This window comes from Amblyomma mixtum, chromosome 2 (assembly GCF_055824585.1).
Source record: "Amblyomma mixtum isolate Tamu chromosome 2, ASM5582458v1, whole genome shotgun sequence".
NCBI lineage: Eukaryota > Metazoa > Arthropoda > Arachnida > Ixodida > Ixodidae > Amblyomma > Amblyomma mixtum.
The window spans coordinates 45,395,057-45,411,581 of NC_143013.1; the positions used below are offsets into that span (position 1 = coordinate 45,395,057).

The 16,525-nt window shown below is 48.2% G+C and overlaps 1 protein-coding gene across 1 annotated transcript in view; it reads left to right on the forward strand.

The window, feature by feature from the left end:
• Positions 1 to 265: 265 nt before the first annotated feature.
• Positions 266 to 16,525, forward strand: part of LOC149359201 (armadillo repeat-containing protein 10-like) — a 28,093-nt gene continuing 11,833 nt past the window's right edge. The window contains exons 1-4 of the mRNA XM_089571474.1: positions 266 to 440; positions 1,091 to 1,147; positions 1,819 to 2,405; positions 15,238 to 15,372. Coding sequence (XP_089427600.1) covers positions 311 to 440; positions 1,091 to 1,147; positions 1,819 to 2,405; positions 15,238 to 15,372 — 909 coding nt within the window. The 5' untranslated portion in view covers positions 266 to 310. The remainder of the gene's footprint in view (positions 441 to 1,090; positions 1,148 to 1,818; positions 2,406 to 15,237; positions 15,373 to 16,525) is intronic.

Here is a 16,525-nt window from a genome sequence, read left to right on the forward strand (position 1 = left end):
AATCGGGCTTTCCCGCCGTTCAGCCACTCACGCCAGCGCGGAATCATTCTTTTCACGCCACTGTCGAAGAAGATGCTATTTGTGGTTCATATGAATTTTTGCATTGATCCTGGGCCACCTGCAGAGAGAGAGCTGGGCACGAGCTTGGTTGCTGTGTTCTGTGCCATCCACGCGGTTGAACCCGAAATCGAAACTTCTAGAAATACTGGGGGCGCCAGCGTCGACTCGTCTTCTGCTAGCAGAGAGAGCAAGGGAGAGAGTTCCGAACGTCGACTTGCATTAGTTTGGTTTGCTTTCGCGCACTGCGAAAATGGCTAGCGACGATGTCGCGGTAAAGCGCGTAGCCCTGTGTTCAGCTGTGTTTGCTGGCTTTGCTTACGTCGGTTACTCGATTTTAAAGTCAGCATTTTGTTTTAAGGGCAACGGTCGAGACGACAAGGGTGAGTGGATGCCGTAACATGCGAGATTGTTTTGGAGTTGCTGCGTGCTCGCACATTTCTCGCGCAATCTGTGTTAAACTGCTGCTTGATAATTAATCTGTCCGGGTGTTGAGGTTTGTGTTGTGCATATGTTTACATTGAGAAGATTGTCATTCGACACTTTCGCAGTACATTAGATCTTCAGGCTTGTGTTTTAGAACTGCGATCTGTCGCCTAGTATTAATGAGCAATTGTGTGCCGTTGCTTATTTCTAGCAATATCGGCGGTGCAGATATTTATTTCTGCGATTATATAAAGGAAAGCACCTCTGCCGAAAACTTGTTCTCAGCGGACTAATGCCCTAGAAAACGAGTGACCTTGCGTGGAGATAATCGATAACTGCGCGCTGGACGTCAGTTTCGTGTTGTAGAATTGTTACGTTCATTCTAATTCTTCGCTGCATCTTCTACGCGACACATGCTTGAAATCACGAAAGCTCCAGTGATTTGTGTTTTGTAGTGTAATTAATACGACGATTGCGCGTCTCTGCGTACCACTTGCATAATGGTCTCGCATTTCGCATGCCATGCCGATTCTCTTGACATTTTGCGAGAATGCATGCATGTGCTGTACGAGCAGTTGGATAAGGCTGTTTTTTGTCCTGGTTCTAGGATCGCGTAAACTGGCGAAGTTGAAAAAGAAGAAAAAACACAAAGGAGAACAGGCAGGTATGTTTATTGTGAGTTGCGTTTAATTATTTAGCTGTAAATATTAGCTCAAGTCTGGACGGTGTCCAATCTGTAGCCTGTCACGTATGTCTTTCGAATACGAGCAGCATAAACATTCGCTGCATAGCACATAATTTTTTCCCTTTGTGTTGTGTCATTTTTGTTTATTTATTTGGTATGTTATTTCACATTAATAAAGGTACAGGGAGCGTCCTCAGCATGTGGAACCATGTTACAGAGCACATGAAGAAGCTTACATGAAGGAGCATGGTTTTAGTCCTTGCTTGCTGTTATGAACGTTTGTTAACAGGGTAAAAAAAAAAAAAATGGCAGTGTCTTAGCTCAGCTAGGCCAGGATATACGTAGCGAAAGCAGTTTCTTCTCGAGCTGCGCCCTGCGCAGCGCAGCGGCTGCGGCGTCGTAGTTGCCATGGTACTGGTTGCCTTGGTAACGGTGCATGCGCAGTAGTGGCCTTTGGCAGGCACCGTGAAATGCGCTTCTGCTAGCCTAGTGTGTAGCTTTTGCTACAAAAATCATGTGCGCTTTTTTTTTTTTTTGCCCAAGCAAAATGATTTGTATTCTATAATTATTGCAGCATGCCGTTCATGTACAAATGACGCACATATGTGTCATAGTGGTCCTTGAAGTCTTTCACTCATCTTGTATTTCAGAGCATGACATCAGCCACCGCTCCAGTCAGACAGACCTGAGCGTGCCTCCTGAAGATTACATTACAAACTCTCCAGCAGAGCTGCACTTCATTCCGAAGTCTGTCCGTAACAAAGTGCGGGAACTGAATCTCAAAGCTCGCATGTTTGACGATCAGTACTTTGCCCGCATCTTCAAGCCACGGAGCTTGCAAAATTCCCCATGGGGTTCACCCAAGGCTTTGAGCCCAGTTGCCGATGGAAGCTGCAATAACAGCTACCTCAGCCGCTCGGCTGAAAATGTGCACACAAGCCCAACTTCACCACTGAAGAGAAAGAACTCGAGCCGGTCATCATCCCGTGCTTCTCAGCACTGGCAGTGCAATGACCTGAGTGCAAACCACATCACAGAGAAGTCTCTCTACTGTGCAGTTGTGAAGGAAACTGATGAGCTCCTGCAAGAAGTGCTTCATGGACTGTACAACAAGGCACGAGTGATGACCCTGTATGAGGCCAAGTGTCTCATGACGTTACTCACATCAGGGAATGAAGACATTCTCGTCAAGACCCTCACAACGATGTCCAATTGTGCAGCATTCACAATTAATCAGGTGTGTAGCAGCTGTGCCTTTGTTCAAGATTAAGCATAACCAATGGCAAAATTTTCGTTTATTAACATTGTAGCGGGCAGTGTTTGAACTCCACATAGTAACTGATTTCAGTGTTCTCACCTTATTTCTTTGTGATGCAAAAAAGCAGATAGTGCTATAAGGCAAACTGGCAGACAATTAAACCCCTTTCAGGGTTTCTGATGTAAATGTCCTCTAACGTTTGTTGTCCGTAGTGTGCCTTCACTACAGGATAATGAATACCACAGGATAAATTTGAAAGGTACTTGTTAAAACAAGACCGAGAATATGAGTATAGCATAATATTGTAGCGTGCAACGCCAAAAAGAACACCCGCGCAGAGACGAAAAACCTGCGGCGGTCACCCAGTGGTTCGAGCGCGCGCGAGAGAGCCAACTAACTTCTTCCTCTTCTAGCGCATGCACTACTTCTGTCTCTTCTTCGAATGCATGTATCACTGCCCCCCTCTTCTGCAGCATCGACACGATGCGGCTAGGAGAGAAAAGTCAGCGAAAGGGTAGAACACAGCTGCAGTGGACCGCAGTTCAGTCAGGTAGCCGGTCGTGGTAAGGCTTCATGCGAACAACGTGTACGACTTCAGTTCGGTGCGACCGGCGCGATGAACAAGCTGTCGGGGCGGGAGCAACTGCATAAGTCACATCACTGATGCGGCGCACTACTTCGTAAGGGCCGAAGTATCGGCGCAGCAGCTTTTCAGAGAGCCCGCGGCGACGAACAGGTATCCAAATCCACACAAGGTCGCCGGGAGCATAACTGACGAAACAGCGTCCACAGTTGTACTTAGTGGCGGCAGCCTCCTGTTGACGGTGGATGCGCAGGCGGGCCAGTTGACGCGCTTCCTCAGCACGCTGAACGAAGGTATCTACGTCGATGTCAGCGTCAGAGTCGCAGTAAGGGTCGACGGGCAACATAGCATCCAACGGAGTGGTCACCTGGCGACCGAAGACAAGCTGAAAGGGGGTCAGTCGGGTTGTTTCCTGCAGGGCAGTGTTGTACGCAAACGTTACGTACGGCAGAATGGCGTCCCAAGTTCGATGCTCGACGTCAACGTACATTGATAGCATGTCGGCTAGTGTGCGGTTGAGTCGCTCTACCAACCCGTTTGTCTGCGGGTGATACGCCGTAGCACGTCGGTGGCTCGTGTGCGTCAGAGTCATCACGGACTGGGTTAAGCGGGCCGTGAAAGCAGTTCCCCGGTCAGTAACAACAACGGCGGGTGCTCCATGACGCAAGACAATGTTGTGGACGAAGAACTGCGCCACTTCAGCAGCAGTGCCTTTGGCAAGAGACGTGGTCTCAGCGTACCGTGTGAGGTAGTCAGTCGCAACGACTATCCAACGCTTTCCAGACGGAAGACTTCGGAAATGGGCCAAGGAGGTCCATGCCCACTTGATGGAAAGGGGTCTTCGGTGGATCGACGGGGTGAAGAAATCCGGCCGGTTTCAATGGAGGAGTCTTCCGACGTTGGCATTCACGGCATGTTTTGACGTAGGCCCGCACCGATGGGAGTAACCTGGGCCAATAATACTTTTGTCTAATCCGCGCGAGTGTACGGCTGACTCCAAGGTGGCCGGCGGATGGTGCATCATGACAGGCACTCAAGATCTCAGACCGCAGCTGTGATGGTACGACAAGTAGGAACACTTCTTCGCTGTTGGCAAAGTTGCGCTTGTAGAGAACACCAGACCGTAAAGTGAAGGTGTGAAGCCCTCGAAGAAAAACACGCGGAATGGGAGCTTCACTGCCTTCGAGGTAATCGATGAGCGGCGCCAACTCCGTGTCCGCCCTCTGAAGCTGCGCCATTTGGGTGGTACTAACAGAGCCCAGGAAAGGAAAATCATCGGTGGTTTCTTCGGTATTGATTGGGATAGGCGCGCGCGACAGACAATCCGCATCCTGATGCTTGCGGCCAGACTTGTAAACTACTGTCAAGTCGTATTCTTGCAAGCGTAAGCTCCATCTAGCCAAGCGTCCTGAGGGGTCTTTGAGGCTCGCCAGCCAGCATAAGGAGTGGTGGTCGCTTACCACACGGAAGGGTCGTCCGTAGAGGTACGGTCGGAACTTGCAGATGGCCCATATCACTGCAAGACATTCTTTCTCCGTCGTAGAATAATTGGTCTCGGAGCGCGTAAGTGTCCGACTAGCATAACTGATGACCCGTTCTGCACCGTCTTGCCACTGGATCAGTACTGCACCAAGGCCAACATTGCTGGCGTCAGTGTGGATGTCCGTGGCAGCATGCTCGTCGAAATGGCCGAGTATCGGAGTGCTTTGCAGACGGCTGCGAAGCTCGACAAATGCAGCCTCTTCGTCGGTCCCCCACAGGAAGGGCGTGTCGTCACGGGTCAGTGCGTTCAGCGGTTCCGCGATTTTCGAGAAATCTTGAATAAAGCGCCTATAATAGGAGCACAGGCCTAAAAACCGGCGAACGGCCTTCTTGTCAGTTGGGCGTGGAAAACCTGAGACGGCAGCAGTCTTGTCAGGGTCCGGGCGAACACCTTGTGCGCTGACAACGTGACCAAGAAAGCGAAGTTCCTCAAAGCCAAAATGGCATTTCTCGGCTTTGATGGTGAGTTGCGCGGATTTGAGCGCTTGTAGCACAATGCGCAACCGCTCCAAGTGTTGGTCAAAGGTGGGCGAAAATATAACGACATCGTCCAGGTACACCAGGCAGGACTGCCATTTCAAGCCGGAGAGGACAGTGTCGATCATGCGTTGGAAAGTGGCCGGTGCTGAGCACAGACCAAATGGGAGCACTTTAAACTCATAGAGGCCGTCAGGCGTCACGAAAGCCATCTTCTCCCGGTCTCTCTCGTCCACTTCGATTTGCCAGTACCCGCTTTTAAGATCCAATGACGAGAAGTATCTGGCGTTCCGCAATCGGTCGAGCGCGTCATCTATCCTGGGCAGCGGGTAAACGTCCTTTTTGGTCACGCTGTTAAGTTTCCTGTAGTCCACGCAGAAACGCAGAGTATTGTCCTTCTTTTTGACAAGAACCACAGGCGATGCCCACGGACTGGTGGACGGCTGAATGACATCGTCTGCAAGCATCTCGGCAACCTGATTCTGAATGGCTTCTCTCTCCACCGGGGAAACACGATATGGGCGCTGGCAGACGGGTCGCGTAGTCTCGTCAGTGATGATACGATGCTTGGCGAGTGGAGTTCGGCCGACCTTCGAGCACGTAGCGAAACAGTCCGCAAATTCTGCCAAGAGGGCCGACAGAAGATCCCTCTGAACCGACGGCAAGGCAGGATTTATTCTGACTGACTGAAGAACGTGATGTGGGCCAGCATACTCCGGAGAGGGTCCTCCCACGGTGCACAAACCTGGAACCTCAGCAACGTCGTGGAGGAAGGCAATAGCCATGCCTTTGGCCAGGTGCTGATATTCGTTGGCAAAGTTAGTCAGGAGGACGTGGGTGCGGCCGTCACGTAGTTGGACGAGACCTCTTGCAACGGCAAGTCCCCGCTTAAGCAGCAGTGGACTATAGCTGTCCGCTAGGCCCTCGTAGTCATGAAAGAGGTCGTTCCGCACGAGCACCAGAACACTGCACCGCGGCGGCACCGTGACGTCGTTCTCGACAATGCGCAGAGCGTTGCTGCAGGGATCGCGGGAGTCAAAGCGCGCCACGGCCTGTTTGGTCGAGAACGTGACACGTGCCTCCTGAAAGTCAATCACAGCGCCGTTCGACTGCAGGAAGTCGATCCCCAGAATCAAGTCTCTGGAACACTCGGGGAGTACGACAAATTCACCAACGTACGTAAAACCACTAATCCCAACTCGAGCCGTGCACTTGCCCACAGGGGAAATTAGGTGGCCACCAGCGGTGCGAATGGGGGTCCCCGTCCACGGTGTCAGAACCTTCTTAAGTTCTCCAGCGAAGGCACGGCTCATAACAGAGTAATCAGCACCGGTATCGAGCAGCGCGGTAATGTCAGTGCCATCAATTGTCACACGCAAATCGGATGCAGCGTATCTGATACTGTCGCTGCCTCTCTCTGACTGGGTATCATCGGCTCGAGGGTTCCGCGATGGAGGATCTTGACACGTCCCGACGTCAGCGGCCTTGCCTCCAGAGGTCGCTGGTGTTAGTTTTCCCGACGCGGACTCAGCGAGCGACGGCCAGCAGAGCTACTCTGGCGGCCAGGGCTGGAAGAGCGATAACGGAGAGGCGAAGGGGAACGGGACTCGCGCCTTCCAGAGTAGGCAGGGTTCTGGCGTGCCCAGAGATGCTGTGCAATCTCATGCGGTCGTTTGCCGTTCTGAGGGCAGGGTGCGTCGGGATGGAAACCGCGAAGGCCCACTTGGCGGTACGGACAGGCGCGGTAGAGGTGACCAGGCTCCCCACAGTGGTAGCAGAGAGGCCTGCGGTCCGGTGTACGCCACAAATCCGACTTGCGAGGGCGTGGCCCAGCTGTAGCAGATGCGGTTGCAGAATACGTGGCGATGTTACTCACGGAGGTCGACGGGGTCACACCGTAGCCAGGCACGCTTGCGTGACATGTGCCGATGTTGCTCACGCCAGGCGTTGGGGCAATGGGACCGTAGCCTGTCGTGCGACGTACAACAGATGCGTACGTGGGTCGGTCATCGAACCGGGATGGCGCTTCGGGGACAGGAGGTGCCTGCGCAGCCTGTTGCACCTTGTCCCTGACAACTTCGGACAGCGCTGCCAGCGGCGCAGGTGCAACCTGAGGCAGATGGATCCGTTGCAGTTCCTCCCGGACAACGGAGCGAATTAGTTCACGCAAGGTGTCTGCACTGCCGCCGAGACACGACGAAAAGCCTTCGGGCACCATGCAGTTGATGTCCCGGTTGTACTGGCGGGCCCGTTGTTGCAGCGTCGTCTCCATCGTGGTCGCCTCGGTTAGAAATTCCGCCACCGTGCGGGGTGGGCTGCGCACGAGGCCCGCGAACAGCTCCTGCTTAACCCCACGCATGAGATGGCGCAGCTTCTTCTCCTCTGTCATGTTGGGGTCGGCGCGCTTGAAAAGACGGGCCATGTCTTCGGTGTACATGCGCACGCTTTCGTTCGTGCGCTGATTTCGGGAGTGCAGCGCAGCTTCAGCCTTCTCCCGGCGGTCAGCGTTGGGGAACGTAGCCAGGAGACTCCGGCAAAACGTCTCCCAGGTGGGAAGTGTAGCCTCGTGGTTTTCAAACCACGTCCGAGCAGACTCTTCCAGGGCAAAGTAGACGTTATTCAGCTTGCGCTCGTCGCACCAGCCGTTGTAGCGTGCAACCCGTTCGAACGTCTCCAGCCAGTCCTCAGCGTCTTCGAACACGTCACCGTGAAAAGATGGCGGTGTTCGCGGTGGGTGGCAAAGGATCGGCGCCAGGGGCCTGGTGTCAGCGGCCATGGCAGTTGGACTCGACGGTAGAGGCTGGATCGGCGGCTGGGTCCTGGTGTCAGTGGCCATGTCAGTTGGACTCGGCGGTCGAGGCTGCGTCGTCCTTGTTGGCGGGGGAAGGGGCCCAAATTCAGGCGACTCTCCGCGGAGACGGCGGCTGGGTCGCTGGTGAACCGGTGTGAGGTCCGTAGTGACGCTGTACGGAGTTTGCAGGTCGGGAAGCGTACCCCGCACCTCCACCAAACTGTAGCGTGCAACGCCAAAAAGAACACCCGCGCAGAGACGAAAAACCTGCGGCGGTCACCCAGTGGTTCGAGCGCGCGCGAGAGAGCCAACTAACTTCTTCCTCTTCTAGCGCATGCACTACTTCTGTCTCTTCTTCGAATGCATGTATCAATATTTTACTGTATGTCCATGTCAGATGGTAGCTGTGATGTCAAAAGAATGTTTTCATAGTTTATTTGCAGAAGAAGGCTGTTTGGGAAACATTTTCTTAATGCAACTTGCTCTTTATTGAGGGCTTATTACGGTGATAAAAAACTGTACTTTGCATGCTGAATGAAATTAAGTGCACACAGTTAATTATTTTACTTTGTAAAACTAACTCAAAATAACTAATTATGGAATGGTGGAATGGTTTCTCAAAAAGCACAACTTGTGCCCGATTTTCAGCTCAAAGAACAATACCCGATTTGTAGCCCCAAAATTCCTAAGAAAATATAACCTGAATATAAAGCACCACGAGAGTAGAAGGCAAGACAGTTGCTGCCATAGTTCGTTTGGTTGAAAACCGCATGGGATGTGGAAGGCATGGGTTCCGTTTCCACCTGTAGCATGTTGTTTTTCACACAGTGTAGCTGTGACGCACCGTTCCTTGGGTCACCCTCCTGCACTGAGCAGGAGGGTGGTTGCCATGGCAACCACCATGGTAACCATGCTCCGTCTGCGGCAGCTGTAGGGTGCCTTGATGTCAGCGCTGCTGTGCAGGGTGATGACGCCCTTTGGAATGCACCACGCCGTCGCCATTTTGGGGCAGGTCGCTTTTCGCGCCATTGCTGCAGAATGTGCGAAGCTGTTGTGTTGTGCGCTGGATGCTGGGTGATTTAATTTTGATATTGCGAAAACTAGGATGCCAGGCTGTTGGGGTCAATTGTGTGCCAACTCCGCAAAATCAGGCGCCCGGTATTTTCGTCTTCCACGGGATCAGACGCAGAGAAAAGTGTGGGAGGCGAAAGTGAAGCACGAAAACTGGAAGGCAAATGACAACACTAAGATCTGTGAAGTAAGCCACAATACGTGTGCTGCTTTTTATACATGTCGCACGCAGTTATGCGCTTCCGGTAGCCTTGTAAGCAATAAAATTTTGCGATTTGAATAGTTTTTTACATTGTTCACCAATATTGCTCTGTTGAGAAGGTAGCAGCTTCAAAAGGTTGCTGAGAGCTGTTTGAAATAAAATGCTGTACGAATTAGCATGTGACACGTGTCCGAGTTTGGTCTACTCATCATGGCTTAACTTTTCCTGCTGTGTTTGTTTTACGGTTTACGATAGACTTCTACGATGCAAAGCATTTTCGATATACTATGTGGCTGACATGAAACGTAAGCTAGTTGATGTGTAGCAAGAGACTCAGTCGAAACCTACTGTGTGTTATGCACCTCATAAATTAATTCATGCCCGGCACTGCTGCAAGGCATTGCTTTATAAAGCAGTCACGCTGTTCAGAATAACCGCTTTGAGCGTCTGAGACGGCTAAAGAGTATATGCTGACCTAGCTGCATGATAGTAATTTTCTCTGAGAACTAGCTATGTGTAAGGGATCGGTAGTGTACGCGGGGTCATCTGAACGCGGCCAGGGCGCTCAAAGCGAAGCCTCTCCTTTCCTCGGAACGCGGCCGCTCGCGAATGTGCCGGGAAGTACGGGTGTCCCCCGCCCCTCGGTGCCGATTCGCGCACGTGCTGGCACGAATATGTATTTGTGTTTGTTTCTAATTTTATTTTGTGGTGGAGAGAATGTTCTACTCCGCAAGTGCTGGCACGACTGTGCGTTTGTGTTTGTTTTACTTGTATTTTGTGGTGGAGAGGGTGCTTCACCTTACGGGAGCTGGAGGGCTGGCCAGGCTCTCGATAAACCAATCATGTGAACATTGTAACATGATTGGAAGCCACCAATTGTGGGCCGGGCCTTTAGGGCTTTAAAACCGGGCCCCAGAGCCGGAATAGGGGTTCTGTGCTAAGGTGAGATGCATAGCATCTAATGGAGCGTGCCCGCTGACCGTGATGAAGTGAACGGCCGCAGCGCCGCTGCGAAAAGTGCTAGTGCACTGTCAAGCTGCTGCTAAGAGCGGCGGCCGCTCACTTCGCCACCGTCGGCGGGCACGCTCCATTTGCTCGAAACGCTGCTGAGAGCACTGCAATTTGGTAGCGCACGAGCGTAGTCACGTGGCATTTTTTCATATTTCGCGGGCTTTCTTTAAGTGCCGGAAAAAAGGACCTCGTAGGAGATACGATGATACAATAAACTGGATCGGTGGTTTATAAACCTGCTCTACAACCTAACGTAACAGCCTTGACGCTAAAATGAATATTTGAAAATTTGTATAATTCGTCTTAGTTAATTAACTAATTAAACGCAATAAAAAAATATTCTGAGGAGCGCCACATGGTGGCAAACAATGTGTCCTTGGTTTCTGTGAGCTGCGGTTTACCGCTTTTTTTAAATCCTTGGTTCAAGTTACGTGAAACACCCTGTATGTTGTCCCCATGTTGCTTGCTTGTGGAAAGTCTAGCATGACAAAAAAACAGGCTGCAGGTCTGTAAATGCTTTTAATATTTACTAAGAAGTGTGGTGTAAATCAAAAGTCTCTTAACTTTTTTAAAAATTTCTCTGCTCTTTTTTTTAAAGGACACAATATGGACCTTCTTTTATGTCAGTATCACGCTCTAATTACCGTGTACTAAAAACATGTGAGCCTAAATGTTAAATCTGAGACTGTCTCAACACAGAACACATTTCAGTGATCACAACAGAACAAATGGGGTAAAAATCCATGCACCCATTGCTGTGCTACGCTTTCCACGAGCAAGGTATTAAGCTCAAAACAAACTTTCGAGAAAACAAGTCCGAAAGTTCTAAGCTAGCACACACTGTCCATGTGTAGATGCCGAGAAATATATTTATTTAGAGTGCTTAAAGTTTATTTTTGGGTGAAATATTTCAGTACAACATAGAAACAGTGTTGGAGATGCCAAAAAGTGTACTTTTCAAAAATCGACTTTTTTCGCGATTTTTGCGATCTGATCCTCACATCCCCCCTTAAGAGTAGAATGTGATAGCGTTACCGGGCCCCATTTGCAATGCCTACTCAAGACTCACACAGCAGCCTAATTCCTAATTCCTAATTAGCATACTCATAATTACTCATGTACACATCAGTGAATCTCTTTAAGACACTTCACTACATCAAAGTCCATAACACATTGACTAGGTCTACCTTTATTCAGCTTGAACTAACGAGCCTTCATTGCCTTTGTCTAGCGTCCCTGTCCCGCAGTCCAAAGGGTCTGGGTTCGATTCCCACTCAGACCCAAGTTGACTCATTTTTCTTTTCAGCTTGATTACTTTCCTTTGGTTACAGAAACCTCCCTGAGAAATTTGGCATCAATCTGAACATTCCTGGACCTGTTCCTGAAGTTAAAATAATTCTTTGCTTCCATCAGGATTTTTCGCTCATGACTAATAACGTTGACAATGGCGTTGGCTTCTCTGCAACATGGGACCCTTAAACGCTATCGCATTAAAACAGCACTTGGAGCTTTGTGAAATGTGGGTGCCCAACTCTAGAGGAGGAATGTGCAGGAGAGGGAGCACTGATTGTCAGGGAAAGCGGACTACCTACCAGATAGGGCTGCTTAGAAAGGAGCCACCAGTGTGCGGAGCATGTGCAGTAGTAGAGGGTAGTTGCGTGGATCAAAGCTTTCCCTTGCTCTACACTTCACTGTGGGTGTGATAACAGAATAGGCCATTGGGCATGTTGTGGCATCTGTAGATTAGTAAAAATGTTCTTGAAATATTTTGCAGTGAAATCAGCCCCACCAAAGAAGAATCAGGTGCACAGGGATGGTTGTAGATGCTGCAAGTATGCTGTTCGTTTAGAACCATTTTTGGTGCTGTCGGGCCATGCCAGAGAGCAAGATTTCCTTTTTGTACCTTCTTTGCTCCCTAGTCGCAGCATGTTATGATTGCCTCAGTGAAAGACATTGCTTCACTTCGTAACTGCACTTATGGTGAGGGGTTTAGTGCAGACTTCACAGGCATAATTTTAGCGCAAAAGACGGGACGACAGAAAGACAGGACGAACCGTCCTTTGCGCTAAAATATGTCGTCCCGTCTTTTGCGCTAAAATATGCCTGTGAAGTCTGAACACCAACTAGCCCAACATTTAACCCTTTTTAGTGCAGATGATTTCAGAAGCAACATCTTTAAGCACGGCTACAGAAATTATAGGCTTTAGAAAGAAGAGCATGCGTATGGGATGGTAGATGGGCCACTTGCCTCTGTAGGCAGATATAATACCGTGAGGTTTCCTGCAGTGTTGACCATTGCTAATTGTTGAAATGGCACTTGGAAGAGGCCATTCAGACTTAAGTTCTTTGGGCCAACACTAGACATGCGTATTGCTGGTATTCCCTGTCATACAAAGCCACAAAAAATAATGCAAGGGTGGACTGTTAGAATAGCCGGCTTAGCAGTGCGCCTCAGTTATTTGCCTTACTCCCAAACGGGTATACTAAATTGAAGCCTTATGAATGCTGTAGAGAGTGTCTGGATTACTGCAAGTACTGTAGGCTGTCTCTCATTAATTCAAACCTTAATGGCCCGGAGAGATTTGTTTGAATTATCAGGAGTGTGCCTTTTAATATGATCCAAAACTAAATGTGATTTGCTTTATGGTTATCTAGCAATAAAAATAGTACATTGGATCTATTTTTTTTATGCAGATGTAGCTAAAAGGTGTAGCAGAACATAAATATGGGTGAGAGGCAGTGACATGTTATTTCGAGTATGGTTGAAAAAAAGTTATAAACAATCAATCCATGCACTGGTTTCACAACAGAGCAAAACCACATTAATTAATACCTCAAGAGAATGGAAAAAAGGTTGCATGGCCACAAAAAAAACTAGAAACAGTTTCGCACTGCAGCAAATTTAATTGATGAAGAAATAGGCAATGGTTGTCTACTTTTAAATGAAAACTGTGTAGCAGTGGTAACTTTTAGAAATTTCGTCATGGTGTACTGCATGTCCCCTGTCGGGAATATCAAAGCAGAACTGCTTTATAATAATAAGATCTTCCCCGGCCTCCTTCACGGGTGTGATGCGGTAGTGGTGAAGCCCCCTCACAGGTGATGGTGTCCATGTAAGGAGGCTTCACCACAATGCAAGCAGCTCGTGATGAGCGCGCATTATTGATGCACAGGACCATGCAGACGGACGCGAGGGGAATGCACATTTGCACCGGAATGGCGAGAAGCCTTGTAAAAAGAAACAAAAAAATGCCAGCGACACGCTAGTTAGCGCCTGAACTGGGGCGAAGCTGGGTTTAGCTCACAGATGCGTGGCTGGCAGCCGCAATTGTCGTGGGCTGGTAGCAAAGCCCAGAAAAAGAAAATGTAACTCTGATCGACACAGCTCCCCTTCGGACCACGTTGGAGTTAACCGGTTAGGGGATGCTGAATTTTCAGTTCACATAGCGCCACACACCTTACATCTCTGACCTCGGTCGCTTCTCTCTCGCACGCCGGGACTGCCGGAGCGAGACGAAAATTTGAAAGTTTGAACCGAACTTGAGAGAAATCGCGGTACAAATTAAGTGGCATTAAAATGTATTGAAGATATAGCCAGCCAACCAAAACATTGAAATTGTTTGAATTAATTGAAAGTAGGAATTATGCGAGTCTACTGTATAACTTTATGAATGGTCTGCAGTTCAGGAAAGAGTCAGCTTGAGGGTAGCAGCACAAAAGACTGGGATAAAAGAAAGAACACAGGATGAGCGCTGCAGTGAAGTTCCCTGTCAATTGTATTGAAAAATTCAGTCTTACAAATAGTTTGTGCTGCCACACTTACGAAATTTGAATATCCGGGTGCCTCTGACATCAGCTGAAATCTTCTAAAAGCACATTTGAAGGTTTTTTTGTTATTGCAGCATCTTTTCTTTGGTTAGCATTCTTAAAATAATGACAAAAATTAGAATTCACATTTAGCTGTGGCCTTTAATTATGCAGTATTGTGCATCTTTATCATGAAGACTTTTAAAATTTTTCTCACGTCAACCGCTGGCTTGTTTATGCTGAAACTGTGCACAGAACTTGGGTATTGGGGTAACTTTTGTTTCGTAATAAGTTTGTCGGCAGTACTTTTGTGGTTCAGTCGCGCATGATGCAAACTCGTGGTCGTCTGCCTCGAAATCAACGAACCAAAAGCCTTCAACTCTGGGTTTTCACCAAAGGGCGTTATTGGCGCCATCTGTTGTTTGCATAGGAAAGCGCCACGATGCGAAGGGTGCTGAGGTCAGCATTAAAAGCTGCGCACGTCCTTTGATGGCGCCACTGCTGCGCTTCGCGGTAATCCAGCGTTGGCGGCTTTCAGTTTGTTGATCTTGGCGCAGATGGTTACAGAGTTGCATCATTCGCAGCTGAATCAAGTAAGTATCGTTGTAAAACTTGCTACGAGACAAAAGTTACCACAATACGCAAGCTTTGTGCTCGGTTTTGCTGCAAACGAGCCAGTGGTTGAGGCGAGAAAATTTTTGAAATTTTCATGATAAAAATGCACAGTATTGTACAACAGATCTGCGCTGTGTTCACTGGTAATTGTTGGCCATTTCATGAAATTTTGGTATGTGTGAATTATTGTAGAATTGTTGTGAAAAGCTAAACCTGAAAAAAACAAAGCTTACAGTATTTCATGAATGTTTTGTACGCCTGACTGCTTTCATGTACTTTGTGTCTGGTTTTGTGTGGCATTTGAGATATTTTTTTTCATTAGACATCACAGTACTGCAGACAAGGTAGTTTTGAAATTGCTTTATTGACACTACAATGTCTTGGATGGCAAGCAAAAGGCAGATGTACTTTGCCTAATGGGAGCCGTACATCCGATACACTGCTCAGCGTTCATAGCTGGAGAAAGAAAACAAGAACATTATGCAGTAACTCATACTTGTGCAATGACAATAAGACAGAAGCATAATTACAAAGTAAAGTGGGAACTGAAAGACAGAACAAATCGGACGCGTAGAGTACCTTGACAGTTATAAAACTCCATTACATTTTCTGGCTGCCTGTAGTGACTATTTTGAACAATAGACAATAGACTGTGGAGCGTGTGTTAGCCCACCTTGATATGGCCTTGCGTTTACTCCTTCACCTCGTGTAGGACTACCTGTGTGATGTTGGGTGCCTGCCACTGCTGAAGGACCTCCTGGACCACGACTGCCTTGCAGTGCAGGTGGCAGCAACACAGGCCATCGCCAACATGGCCGTCAACGAGAGGAACCAGACACTGTTGCAGGCAAGTGCGTCTTCTTTTGCTTAGCAATTTTTTTTGATGCAGCACGAAGGCATACTCACAGGGAGCCTGTAAAGTTCACCGAGATCCATAAGTTATAGGCAAGTATTCAGTCATTAGAGTCATGCTTTACTCTGCCCATGCTAGTATACGAGCTGCCATAGCCACTTGAATATCCAATGAGGAGGAGTCTGTTGTGCACATCAAGTGGTGAAGCTAGTGGGCTAAATTTTGTTGAACATTCTGGAAGAATTGGTGCAAGTTGAGCACATTAGATAATGCATGACTTTTATTGAAAAGTGCTTGGGTGAAACAAGAGAGAGTCATCAAGCATACGAAGCCATCATTCTAGCAGGTACATATTCTTTGTATGTTTGAGTAAACCTTTTATTCGACGTTAACACCTGTATTGTCTATCCTTGTATTCGTCTTTCACATTTTTTGAGCGCTAAGGACAGCAAAGAATTAAGTCGTGTTGGTAGAGAGAGTGCTGCCATATCTAGAATGCAGCAGATATGTGTAGCAGAACTAAGCACTGTTTTCACCTGCACTGCTGTCATGGTTTTGGTGAATGGGTAACTCAGCAAACATTTCCAGTATGAGTTATTTTGATACATGTGCAACATGTACAACCGGTTGCAGTGCTAATTGGGCATCGCTTGGATGCCACAGCAGTAGCTATGATTTTGTACTTTCTGTCACAGCATGTCTAGAATTCTGGCAGTTTAGTCAGCTCTTTTCATTGGCATTCTCAATGAATGGCAGCCAATTTCACGGGATGATTGTGCTTAGGTCTTGTATAAGTCTGTGAAAAAGGAGGCAGTCAGTAGTTTACGACCTGATGAATCGAGTGTTTCCAGCCTTTGTTGTTATTCTATGTTCATTTATTCACGCTTTTTATTCATGCACCAGGGTGTACAGGAGGCCAAGGAAAAAGCCATTCTTTGACGGCTTTACTGTGGCAGCAGAAGACACAAAGAGATAGTGAAAAAAATTATTTCAGCCTAGCGATAACAAAAAAGATCAAATTATTAACACGTAAGCATGCACAACTATAACAAAGAAGATCAAATTATTAGCGCGTAAACATGCTCAAGTATAACAAAAAACATAGAAGGTTCTAAACACACATATATGCACACAAAGAAGAAAATCA